At 52.2% G+C, this 13,465-nt stretch overlaps 2 protein-coding genes across 2 annotated transcripts; one reads left to right on the forward strand and one right to left on the reverse strand.

Annotated features, from left to right (window-relative positions):
* Positions 1-5,001: 5,001 nt before the first annotated feature.
* LOC100908431 (polyubiquitin-C) lies at positions 5,002-9,532 on the forward strand. Its single transcript, XM_018641414.2, is given in 6 exon segments — positions 5,002-5,058; positions 6,271-6,757; positions 6,760-6,812; positions 6,815-6,953; positions 7,054-8,421; positions 8,589-9,532. Coding segments are annotated over 5 exon segments (2,901 nt in total). The 5' UTR covers positions 5,002-5,058; positions 6,271-6,273; the 3' UTR covers positions 9,446-9,532.
* Positions 9,533-10,540: 1,008 nt separating this feature from the next.
* Cpsf73 (cleavage and polyadenylation specificity factor 73) lies at positions 10,541-13,104 on the reverse strand. Its single transcript, XM_003748409.1, has 4 exons — positions 12,866-13,104; positions 12,561-12,735; positions 12,324-12,460; positions 10,541-12,126 (listed from the first exon to the last, which is right to left on the reverse strand). Exons 1-4 carry the CDS (start codon positions 12,987-12,989, stop codon positions 10,541-10,543), a joined length of 2,022 nt encoding a protein of 673 aa, XP_003748457.1. The 5' UTR covers positions 12,990-13,104.
* Positions 13,105-13,465: the final 361 nt, after the last annotated feature.

The raw sequence follows: 13,465 nt of genomic DNA on the forward strand, positions 1-13,465 counted from the left end.
GCCACGTCCCGTCACCGGTCTTTTAGTCGAGAGCAACTCAGAAACCTTCAGTCGACCCGACTGACAACTGTTCCAAGCCAAATACATTTTGTACAAATAGATTTTCTGTAAATAAATAAAAACTGTAGGATCCTTTTCTGAGCCCCCGCTTCTTCTCTTCCCGTCACGGAGACCATCGCCGGAGATTTCCGATTGTGATTCAAGTATAATAATTGACAGGTCTCGAGGCTGCGGGAATGCTCCCGAGGCTGCGGTGACTTCTCGGGCTCCGATCGACGTTCTCCAGGAATGGGCGTCGATCCACCGGGACGGGAGCCGTCGTCTTCCTCCTCGCTCCCGTAGCATGTTTCGGAATTCGTGGTCTTGGATTCTGCCCCAGGACATGCGGATCGATTCTCGGCCGGAACGCAAACAATCATCCGATTTTATCTATCGACATTTTGTATACACCTCCGTAGAATCGGCTAGTCCGAGAAAGAAGAACAGCTTCCAGTGCTCTCTCTGGGCTATATCTCGTCGACATGGGGGAGAGATTCTCGGGAGAGGCTGATCAGCGGAGGAATGTCGTCCATGAATGATGATGAATTTCCTCCGTACGTTTCCCGGGGGAACTGTCTGCTGAACTCATTCCGACTCGATCCTCGCTCGTGTTTTCGTGTCGTTCTGTTGATATTATCTCTTACGAGGAGCGAAAGCTTTCGATGACAAACAGTCCGAGAAAAGCAATTCGAGACGTTCGAAGAACATCCGCGGAATCCGAGCCCCATTCTCGAATCAGAGTGCCCGCGGCCAAATAAGGACGGCTCACGGGAACCAACCTGCCACGTACAATGCCCCCCGAGGCTCTCACCGACGGAGACGATAACCGAATCGAAAAGGTCGGCAGTTCGGCAGAAGTTGTCCCTCCTTGGACGTGATCAATCTATCGGGGGCTCTCGTCGGTCTGAAGGCAGGGAGTGGAGCCAAGCGAATCGCAAGTTTTTCCTCGTAGTCTGCGAGGTTGGCGTCCTTCCGCAAAATTTTCGCTAACACCTTCTCCGAGCCCCCGGCCTAGTCTATGAAGTATGCACAAACGAGGGACCCTAATGGGTCAGAGCCCGAGCCCTCTGAGGCAGATTCGAGAACAGAACTCCTGCCTTTCTCAGGGGGAGGGAATCGCTGGCTTCGCGACGAAATTCCGCTTGCTAGTGGACCGTAGAGGGTCTTTCCCAGAACACCGAAGATGGTCACCTCGGTAGACTCAACCCACGGAGCGGTCGCATCGAATTACGGCTCAGGTGAATACGCGGGAAGGCAAGCGTCCGCAGAGCATCAAAGCTTTCTCCGAGACGGCATTGGCGACACTCTAGCCCATACACATGAGCTGGCGCGTCATGGGCTTGAAGAGCAACAGGCCGTGGGCAGAATTTCATTCCTCACTATTCCGATCCCCAGAAGTACCGTTGCTCTCGCGGAAGAAAATGTCCCCGCTTCCATCCGAATGCTCTGAGGCTGAAACGAACATATTGACTTTTCTCGAGTTCCAATTTGAAGTCGAATTCTCGAGAGAAGAACATCTTCCGATGAGATTCACGCTGCGAGTAGCAACAATATTTCGACGTTCTGACGAGAGGAGACCTCAGCCTGCGTACTAACGTGACAGGAATAGAATGCCGCGTGCCTCGAATTCTCCTTCTTTCAAGGGAAATTCCGCGAGAGGACTGACGGTCATAGACTTGTATGATACTGCGGATACCTCTCGAGATTCGAATTTTTCTCGGAGGGCCGCATCTCATCTGAGGTATCTCGAATGGGGCTTCGTATCCTCTAAGTCCGCGCGGCTCATTGATGAATATACGGAGCATTGAAGAGATCTCGCTTCTTTCTCTGTCCTGCGGATAGTCGGATACGATGTGCCAGCCGAGACAATCTCGACATTTTGGCTCCACTGGCAGTTCTCGCTCCGATCCGTGTGTATGGGGAAAAAGTCAAACGGATGATCGCTAGTAATAGTCTGGTGATTTTGGGCATTAGTGATGAACAAGCTCGAACCGAATAGCAGAGCGCTGAACATGAGAAAACACTCATAGGCGATGAGTTTCTTCTCTTCTGGTGGAGTCACCTCTTTCTCCCGCGGGCCTTAGCAAGACAGGTCTGTAAAAATCTTGCCCCACAGAAGTGAGTTCCAATCCAAGGAACCTGACTGATTCTCCCTGAGACCAAGCCTGTCAACAGAACGCAGTTTGGAAGTTACCGCGATAAAAATGTCCATGAGGCGTTTTCATAAATGACGACACTATCCAGGTCGCATATGCGAAGATCTACTGCTGCCTGGGAATTATTGATTCTTCAGCTTTCTACTGTCCATACCGGTTGATAAACGGATGGATGATGTTCCACCAAATAGATCTACCGCGGAATCGCTGGGTATGACATATCCTCGGTGTTTGTGATGGATGATGCCCGAACTCTAAAGCTCTGGATGACACGAGCGAGGTCATGATTTCCGCCAATCTGCGCAGGAAGGATTTTGTCGCGGCCATGCACGCCACTGGTCGCGACGCGACGTATTCCGCCCGCAAGCCGTGGGGCATACGGAAGAAGCGGAATTCTGGATCACTTACACTTCTCCCGGAGAGACGCTAAAAACTCGAATGAGCGACGCTCACGCCTTTTCAGAATTAATTTAGATTAGGGTTGACCGCGAGATTGACAAAACTTCCCGCGAAGGAGTTGTCACAGCTCGTGAGCTCACGATGACTGACGATCAGTATATTCAACGCCGCAGCCTAATCCATCAATAATAGCCGAAGGTTTCCTATCTCGATGATCATGCCGTAATTGCTACAGCTTCGAGAGCGGCTCGGCCGGGAGCTGAGCAAGTCGGAAGCTCCTCACCATAGCTATCGAACATTGGAGACTGTGCGAGAATCCCGGATGTCCAACGCGCTGCGCAATAGCTTGAAGCTTTCGTAATTCTTATAGTTCAGCCTCGATCATCCGAGTTCTCTCCCGCACGCGATAGAGCTTCCGAAGCTCTTCTGTTTCAGCGGAATCCGTCTGTCGTCTGTCTGTCGCTGCGAACATACCGTATCATAACCACGCATTTGCAGTCTCGGCGATTCTGCAACGCAAATACTTAGCGAGGTTGCTCTCAGTCGGTCGGATCCATGCGTCGCTCAACATCGGAGCAGCAAAAACATGACTTTCGATGAGTCGATTCGTATCGCGGATCGAGACGCATTCTCAAAAAAGACTCGTGGTTGCCCACCTAACCACTTATTGACGACCTCGATATCACTGTCTGGCTGACCGAGACTGACTGACCGGAAAATTCTCCCATATTCTGTCGCCCGAAGACTCTGGAGATTCCCCAAAACTCCGGAGCCTGAAAACCGTTGAGGGGCTGCCTGGCAGATCGAAAATCATCCCAGTGTCGACCGAGACGCGCCATGCATTAATGGGGGCAAGACTAAGAGAATGATCGGACGGCTCATCGCATCCCTGATAATTTCTGTAAGGGAAGGTACTCGAGGAGAGAGCGTCCGCGAAGACGGCTTCGATCGAGCGGCAGCGCAGACTTTGAATTCCACAGGCTGAATGCGCGTACGGTGGTAGAGTCGTCGTCCAGCCGGAAAATCATCGTTCCTTCCTCAATCCACGTTCGTCTCCCAAGGAGTATCGAAACGTCTAGATTTACAGCATTATTGATCAGATATCACAGAATTAGAGTTCAATGAACCGGTCGAATGAGGAAGAGAGAGGTCAACACGCTTTACGACACCGGCGCCTCGACGAATCTCTTCTCCTCAATCTCCACGGGATCGCCGCGAAATTCCCCGAATGGATATGTGAGAAATCTCCTCCCGTGCTCCCAGAAGTACATCATTTCGTTCCGCTTGCTATCGCTTATCAGTGCGATGAGTAGCGCATCCGCGTCGGGGCTGGATGGGCCTTCGCCACCCCTCCCCCACCACTAGGACATTGTCCCGTGATGGTAAAGTTTCGGAGCGGGTCGCCATCGTGAACTCCCAGCCCCATATAACCCAACCCAGTCCCCTTCAAGGGCAATGCAAGGTACAATCCTGAGCGCTATCCGCGATACGGCTCCCAATCCGCTCGTCGGAAAATCGCGTTTATCGCACCGCCAGCTTCCTGGGAAGAAAGATGATTCGGCTATCCTAATCAGCCGGAGCACCTCCAATAGCTCGATAGGGCTGCGTGAATATGCGGGCGGACATCTGCGAACTTGCCCGTGGCTTTTCGATTTGACCGAAGCTGTTCCTTCTTGCCTCGGCAAAGCCTAGACCGCGTCATCTGGCGCATTCTGACATTTCATCCCAGCTGTAATATGGCCAACCTTCCGCCGAATCTCTAGAAACACCTCTGGTAGTATGTATATGCGTTTTGACTGACGATCTCCTGAAGCACCGGCGAAGGTCCCAGAATAAGGCGTTCTCCGAGAGATCTACGTTCCCTCGATCCTTCAAAGGTCTCCCTTCGAGGTCATCGGCCTGAGCATCGGACCGCCATCCGAGATTGACGCCCTTTCGACTCCGTCGTGGGACATCTGGGAGGAGAATGACGCTCCTCATAATTGTGAGCAGCAACATCGGCGAAGTCCGACAAATGCCGATGTCGGCTCATACGTGTCCCTCCGATGTTTGTTTCCCCAGAGCTTCGAGCGGATTCACTCTGCACAGATCCCCGCCAGACAATGACTCTCGTCAGTGCTCTATCTCGATCCATTGCTCCAGGCATCAGAACTCAAGCTAGGGTTCCTCATAGCAACAAGGGGCCGTGGCCGCAGGAATCGGGTCGGAACGATTGAAATTTCCCGCCTCCAGAATATGTGTTCCATTTACGAGTTCGAATTCGCCCGCCACGGGCCCAGGAAGTTTCTAGATGTTTCTCATTGGTCAGATGTGAGTCACGGCTGTTGCTAGGGCCACTGCTAGCCAATCAGCGGCGACATTCGCTCTGACGTCTCAGCCAGTACATAAGGGAGCGCTATCGCTCTAGCTGAATCATTGTTGAGCTGACTCTGGTACAGTTCATTGGAGAAATCTTCGACAACTCGTACGTATCGTCTTTTCCTCTACGTTTTTCCCCGCAAGTAGGTCGGTTAGATCGTGTCTCGAAGTGTATCCTCGGCCCCGGTTTTTCGGATCCTCGGGGCACGCGATTTCCGTTCAGCTGGCTTGCGAACTCGATCGTATTCTCCCCGTCAGCGTCTGTATTGTGAGATTCGGATTGGGTGACTTCCGTGGCTGCTAGTTCGCTTTAGCTCCCTGATTGCGCTGTATTGGCGTTCAGGGAGGGTGACGCCCATCTGGGAGAAGTTTTCCGACCGAATGCCGACTGGAATTCGTCCGTGCGCTGGGAATTTCGTAATGAGTTAGGCTTAGTTCGAAACGTCCCTCGAACTCAGCGTTCCGACCTGAAAGTGCATCCGTGTCCTGCGAAACCCCGAGAGCTGCGGTCTAACGAGCAGGATGTGCTCGAAGTTGGTGGCTGCGTCCGGACATTCGTGTGATGTGCTACGAATTCGAGCTTTGGCCTAAAGTCTGCCAGCTCAAGGATGTAGCTTCGGCGGCCTCGCCTAGCGTGGGCCTCTCGTCGATGCTGGGGTTTCTAACGATGACGTTCCCACCCATATCTGCCTATGCAACGTGTGCCCCGTAAGGCAGAATGACGTGGCTGGCTGAAGCCTCGATGGGGCTCGTCACCTACAGTGTGAAAGTTTCCTAAGCCTAATACTCTGCTCCGTCGTGACGGTTTTACTGAAGCTCAGCATTGGCACAATGAGAATTATCGGCCCTCAGAAAGTCTCTTGACCGCGCTGGTTCGGCTCGTCGTTCTCTGTGAGTTCCCTGGAGTTCGAGGAAATTTGCGTGACGCGCTAGTGGCGTAGCCCGTGACGACCCGCTGTGAGTTGCGACGCAGTGCCCCAGATCTCAGGCAGCGTAGCGGTCGGAACTGATGTTCGGGTCCCCGATTTTCATTGAGCCGCATCGGATGGAGCTGTTTTGCGAACTTTCTCGAATTACGTTCACGTCGGATCGAATTGCATTTTCGGTACGCTCCACGGCGAGGAGCGGAGGAAGAGCGCAGGGTCTTTGCGAAAGAAAATCCTTTCGCTCCTTCAGCCGTCCTTCGCACTTCTACCTCAATGCCAAACTACGTCGTTGCCAAATCACAGAGATACTCTGGCGAGCGAACTACGCAGCCGCTGGCAAGACCGTGATAACAGCAACGTTCCGCATTCTAACCAGCGCTTGACTATTCCAGAAAATGCAAATCTTCGTCAAAACTCTCACCGGCAAAACCATCACGCTCGATGTCGAGCTCGCCGACACCATTGAGAATGTGAAGGCTAAAATCCAGGACAAAGAGGGAATCCCTCCGGATCAGCAACGTCTGATCTTCGCTGGAAAACAGCTTGAAGACGGCCGAACCCTTTCGGACTACAACATCCAAAAGGAGTCGACGCTCCACCTCGTCCTCCGCCTCCGAGGAGGAATGCAGATCTTCGTGAAGACGCTGACCGGAAAGACGATCACGTTGGAGGTCGAGTCGTCCGACACGATCGAAAACGTGAAGGCCAAGATCCAAGACAAGGAGGGCATTCCCCCCGACCAGCAGCGACTGATCTTCGCTGGCAAGCAACTTGAGGACGGACGAACCCTCAGCGATTACAATATCCAGAAGGAGTCCACGCTCCATCTCGTGCTTCGTCTGCGCGGAGGAATGCAGATTTTCGTCAAGACCCTCACGGGCAAACCATCACCCTCGACGTGGAGGCCTCCGACACGATTGAAAACGTCAAGGTCCAAAACTCCAGGACAAAGAGGGCATTCCTCCCGACCAACAGCGTTTGATCTTCGCTGGAAAGCAACTCGAAGACGGTCGCACGCTCAGCGACTACAACATCCAGAAAGAGTCGACCCTGCATCTGGTGCTCCGTCTCAGAGGTACTTTGAGATCTTCGATCTCGCCCGAATTCTATCGCATGCCGCATAATTGTCCTTCCCGTTCCCCCTCCAATATTGACGTTTTCGTTGCCCCCCTCAGGTGGAATGCAGATCTTCGTGAAGACACTGACTGGAAAAACAATCACGCTCGAAGTGGAGCCTTCGGACACGATCGAGAACGTCAAGGCGAAAATCCAAGACAAGGAGGGCATTCCTCCCGACCAGCAGAGGTTGATCTTCGCCGGGAAGCAACTCGAGGACGGTCGCACGCTCAGCGACTACAACATTCAGAAAGAGTCCACTCTGCATCTCGTACTCCGACTCCGTGGAGGAATGCAGATTTTTGTGAAAACGCTCACCGGAAAAACAATCACCCTCGAGGTCGAGCCCTCCGACACCATCGAAAACGTCAAGGCCAAGATTCAGGACAAGGAAGGAATTCCGCCTGATCAACAGCGACTGATCTTCGCCGGCAAACAACTCGAAGAAGGACGAACCCTCTCCGATTACAACATCCAGAAGGAATCGACGCTTCACCTGGTGCTCCGCCTCCGCGGAGGCATGCAGATCTTCGTCAAAACCCTCACGGGTAAGACGATCACGCTTGAAGTCGAACCGTCCGACACGATCGAGAACGTGAAGGCGAAAATTCAGGATAAGGAGGGCATCCCGCCCGACCAACAGCGGCTCATCTTCGCTGGCAAACAGCTCGAGGACGGTCGCACCCTCCTGGACTACAACATCCAGAAGGAATCCACCCTCCATCTGGTGCTGCGCCTCCGAGGAGGTATGCAGATCTTCGTCAAGACCCTCACGGGCAAGACGATCACGTTGGAGGTCGAACCTTCCGACACGATCGAAAACGTCAAAGCCAAGATCCAAGACAAGGAGGGAATTCCTCCGGATCAACAGCGACTCATCTTCGCTGGCAAACAGCTTGAGGACGGTCGCACGTTGTCCGACTACAACATCCAGAAGGAATCCACCCTGCATCTGGTCCTCCGTCTTCGCGGAGGCATGCAGATTTTCGTCAAGACCCTAACGGGCAAGACGATCACTCTGGAGGTCGAGCCCTCTGACACGATCGAAAATGTCAAGGCAAAGATCCAAGACAAGGAAGGCATCCCACCGGACCAGCAGCGTCTGATTTTCGCTGGTAAACAGCTCGAAGACGGTCGCACGCTGTCCGACTACAATATCCAAAAGGAGTCGACCTTGCACTTGGTTCTCCGTCTCCGAGGAGGCATGCAAATTTTCGTCAAGACCCTCACGGGTAAGACCATCACGCTCGAGGTTGAACCGTCGGACACAATCGAGAACGTCAAGGCAAAGATTCAAGACAAGGAGGGCATTCCGCCCGATCAGCAACGTCTCATCTTCGCCGGGAAGCAGCTCGAAGATGGCCGCACCCTCTCGGACTACAGCATTCAGAAGGAATCGACTCTTCATCTCGTCCTTCGTCTGCGAGGTCAGTATCACGTCTACGGAAAAATTCAGTCGGTGACCTCCTATTTCCACTGAAATCGACCCCCCGTACTCCGAGAGTGCGGTGCGACGGATTTCCCCCGATTCCTCGATACCCGTCTTACCGTAATTTCTTCATCCGCTCACGGTAGAATTTATTCATCGTTCCAGGTGGCATGCAAATCTTCGTGAAGACTCTCACTGGAAAAACGATCACGCTCGAGGTCGAAGCGTCCGACACCATCGAGAACGTGAAAGCCAAAATCCAGGACAAGGAGGGTATCCCGCCCGACCAACAGCGACTCATTTTCGCTGGAAAACAGCTGGAGGACGGTCGCACTCTGAGCGACTACAACATCCAAAAGGAGTCGACACTCCATCTCGTGCTTCGACTCCGTGGAGGCATGCAGATCTTTGTGAAGACCCTCACCGGGAAGACCATCACCCTGGAAGTCGAGCCGTCGGACACCATCGAGAACGTAAAGGCAAAGATCCAGGACAAGGAGGGGATTCCCCCAGACCAGCAGCGTCTTATTTTCGCTGGCAAGCAGCTCGAGGATGGTCGCACATTGAGCGATTACAACATCCAAAAAGAGTCCACCCTCCACCTGGTTCTTCGTCTGCGTGGTGGGATGCAGATTTTCGTCAAAACCTTGACGGGAAAAACCATCACTCTCGAAGTAGAAGCCTCTGACACCATCGAGAATGTCAAGGCCAAAATCCAAGACAAGGAAGGAATCCCCCCGACCAGCAACGTCTTATTTTCGCTGGCAAACAACTCGAAGACGGCCGTACCTTGTCGGATTACAACATCCAGAAAGAATCTACGCTCCATCTCGTTCTTCGTCTTCGCGGCGGTCAGTAGACGATCACGAAAACTGCTATACGCCTCATTCTCTTGGAATCGGTCGACATTCAGAGCTACGAAGAATAAAAAGCCAAAAAAAAGATTCAAGTCAAAAACCGGTCTCGTTTTCGAGCTCCGTCCCTCCCATGGGGAACGGAAGCTGAGACTCAAAAATCGATAGAATAGAACTCCAAATACAGCTGAGGAAATACAGTCAAAATGCGTCCGCTTTTAGATCATAATAAAATAGTCCTGAAAGTATTTCAGACCTCTATCATTCCTTCTTTCGTTGAAGCCACTGATGGCATGAGCATGCGAACAGACGAGCGGTATCCGCTGAAGTCTGCGGGGGCCTGACTCGAGGATATTGCTGATCATCGAGCTAGAAATATATCCTGGGAATCAAATATCCTTAAGGGCCTGATCTCGGATCTGGTATCGATCGGAACCCGAATGCTCGGCAGGGCAGCGGTCTCTTCCAGGAGAACGCCTGACTTCAACCAGATGATAGCGCATATACCCTCTGGCGTTCGCCAACCTCGCAGCTGCCGTCCGGCTGATACCAACACAGCACCGTGCTGAGGAATGCTTGAGCAATCCAGGCGAAAGAATAAGCTTGAAATCTCACGGAGAAGCGAGATCAGTGAGGAAACGTGGGCAGTCTCCATCGGGGGGAGCGGCGTTGGCGATGCTGTTGCCGCGAATCATTGGGTGAAGTGATTCTAGAGCTGCAAGAGTGAGTCGTCCAAGCGGGCCCCGGACAGCAAAGAGACTGGAAGCTGTCGGCCTGCGGGGTGCTCTCGGGAGTCCACGGATAGGAAACCTGCAGCTCATGGGCTATTGGAGTTGATGACGTGAATTCAAGTCCCGTATCCTCGCTCCAGAATGCAATGCAGTGGAGCCTGAGTGACCAAAGGATGGTATGGTATGATTCATGTCCATCTGCGGATTTCTATTTTAAGCTGAGACGCTGGCAGTCGATGAGTTCCTTGTTCCCAGTTCCTTCGAAAATCCGATGCATGGTCCTGGGAGCCTCCCGTAAATTATCATTCAAATTTGCACTCAGAGTTCACTGAAGTCTCCTGAATTTCCCGAATAGTTTAAGAACATTTACTACCTTACTAGATTAAGAACTCCGCGAGACTGGGTAGGTAGGAAGCGGACGAGAGCAGCAGATGAGAAATGAAGAATCCTCACTGATCGGATTGAAAAATTAAATTTATTAAAAACACGAGTGACCCCAAGCATAAAGGATCGCGAGCTATCTGCACAGGATCTATTTACACGGCATAAGAGTGTCATACATGCGCATCACAGCGTTACCGACGATCGTCTCGAGAGTTTTATCGTCAGCACATGTTACTTTCATGTCTTTCAAACTCACATCAACGCGTTTACTACTGACCGTCACGGTCATCCGTTCTCCTTTGACCACATTGGACACGGATTCTTCGCCGAACATGTCTCTTAACATCTTCAAAATGGCGTCCGACAACTTATACTTGTCGATTGTATACTCGCTGACCCCCTTAGGTATCGTCGTTTGTTGGGTCTGTGCCCTGATAGCACAGGTCATAACGGCATCGGCCAGCATATCGTTGTCGGGGGAGCTGGTCCACTCGAGAATGATCATTTTGTCCTCCATCGTCAATGAGATCCTGTCCATGACATTCATGACTCGGCCCGGCTCCACGACCTGCACGGTCAGCAGTCTCGAAATGAAGAACTGTAGCGCTCTGAAAGTTCCTGAGTAGGCCAATGAAGCTTTTTGTGTGACTGTCGATTGCACCAAGTCTGTGTATTTCGAGAGGTCCTCCGGAGCCAGCAGATGAAAATTGAAATTCCTTTTTATCAAGATTCCGCTGATATGCTGACCGGCTTCGGGCTTCTCCATGGCGAGCGTGCCCATGACTTTGGCCAGCCGCTCTCCTCTGAACTTCAAAGTGACTGCGTGCCCGTTCGCGGGATTGTACACGTCCATTTTAAGGTCTTCGCCCTCGTACTCGCGTTCGATCGCAGCCTTCAGCCGAGACATCTCGTTCTGCTCTCCGTGAACTAGAATTATGTTCGGAGGCTTCAGAGCTCGGATGAATTCCGAAGTCTGCTGGTAATCGGTGTGCGCGGAGAACGAAATGTAGTCCACGCTCATTTTCAGAGGCATTTTCTGGCCGTTCATCGAAGTCACCTCCTGGGGCTCCGATAGAATTTGCTTGGCTAGCGTGCCTTCGACGCAATAACCGGCGATAATGACGCCGTTTTTCGTGTCTCCGCACCAGGCTTCGAAGAGCTCTCGGGATAATCCACTCTGCATCATGCCGGGGGTCGCCATGATCACGCACGGTCCCACGTCGTCGAAGTGATCGATGCTCTTCAAATTGGAGATATGCTTGAACACGAAAGGATTGCTAATGGCGATCTGACGCCGAATCCGTTCGTTCATCGCATTCACGTACGTTTGGTAGACGGCCATGCATTTCTTGGCGAGAGACGACGCGTAGTAGATGGGGATGTCGTGGAGCTCGGGGTGCAAGCCCCAATACTCGTCCAGGATCAGAAGCAGCTCCTGAGCTCTCCCCAAAGCGAAAACGGGAATCAAACAGCGACCGCCTCGTGTGACGATCTCTTGCACCAAATGAGTGAAACGATGTTCTCGATCCTGGCGCTTCTCGTGGATATGCGTTCCGTACGTGGACTCGATGATGAGAACGTCTGGTTTCACGGACGGGATTTCAGCCGACATGAGATGGCGATCCTCCTGTCGGGAAAAGTCGCCCGTGTAGAGAATCTTCACCCCAGCGATCTCGATGAAGAACATGGCTGCGCCGAGCACATGACCCGCATGATAACACCAGAAACGAATCCCTAGGGAAGAATGAAGGTTATTATTATCATCATCATCATCAATATGTTATGCGTATTCCGGAACTTTTCAGGAATCGTTATTGAAATTCCTTCGGTCGAAACGTCGAGTCCCCCCCTCCTCTCGCATCGTAAATTTCCTGACTGAGAAGTCCCCGATGGAATACACCGGAGACCCAGTGCGATTGAGAAGTTCTCACCGTTGATCTCTTTCTCCTCGTGGAAATTAATGACCTCGATTTTGTCCATAGAGGCTTCCAGATCGGCTTCGGTGTATAGATTATTCGAACTCGTCGATCCAATATTGCTAACCTTGATACAATCAGCGAGCAACCACCTGTGGACAAAACTCTGTCAGTTTCCCGAATGCGGAAGAGATCGAGATCCTCTCGGCGAGAGGTAAAGCTTCCCCGAGTCTCAAGTCGAGCTCGACTCACCTGTAGATAGCTTTGGTAGCATGTGTCATGAAGCACCGTCCCTTGAACGTTGTCTTCTGAAGGAACCACGGTAACGCTCCGCAATGGTCCAGATGGAAATGGGACACGAGTAGGAGGTCGATCTCATCCGCATCGATCTGGTCGACGAAAGGCAATGCGTCCACTCCATTCATTCCTTCGTATCGAGAAAAGAAACGTCAGTGGACGCGCGTAGCGCTTCGGCTCGAGAACCGTACGGTCCATCGAGTAGGATCGATCAAGCTGTTCCATAGAAACTATTCGTCTGAAGGTATGCAGCCGCTCACCAGGATGTATGCCCATATCGAGGAGGATTTTCTTCCCTTTGAACTCAATGATCATACAGCTCCTGCCCACCTCCTGACCAGCGCCGAGAGGCTTCATGGTGAGGATGTCCTCTTCTTCGCTCATTATGCTCGATAACTCTTAATTCAATCTCTTCTCTGCGACAAAGTATATTGACGAATAGAGTTAACAATCCGGCACGCGAGTTGTCGCTCGCCACAGAAATCACGATCAGTGAATCGAATTATTTCGCATAGTGCCGGCGTTTAGAGAAGGATTCGGAAGTCCGATGTTTATGTTTAGAAAGCGGGAAGTCTCTCGTCGTGCCTCATGCGCCTCTCCTCTCCTCAACGGGAAGGCGGCTAAATTTGAAAATTCGGCGCCGTTAATGGATGAACCCGGAGTTCATGACAACCGACCACCTACCTGGATTCACTCTTCTGCCCCGGAGTTCGAGACCGCCGCGGCCTTCCCTTCTCGCCTACGATACACCTCACACCGAGAGGACAGACTTATTGTGACCCGGCGGTCCCGCTTGGAGACAGTTGAAGTGCCGGTCACAGCTACATAATCGAGTTGATTACCACAGGAAGATAACATCC

Source organism: Galendromus occidentalis, unplaced genomic scaffold (assembly GCF_000255335.2).
Source record: "Galendromus occidentalis unplaced genomic scaffold, Mocc_1.1 scf7180000077530, whole genome shotgun sequence".
NCBI classification, from domain to species: Eukaryota; Metazoa; Arthropoda; class Arachnida; order Mesostigmata; family Phytoseiidae; genus Galendromus; species Galendromus occidentalis.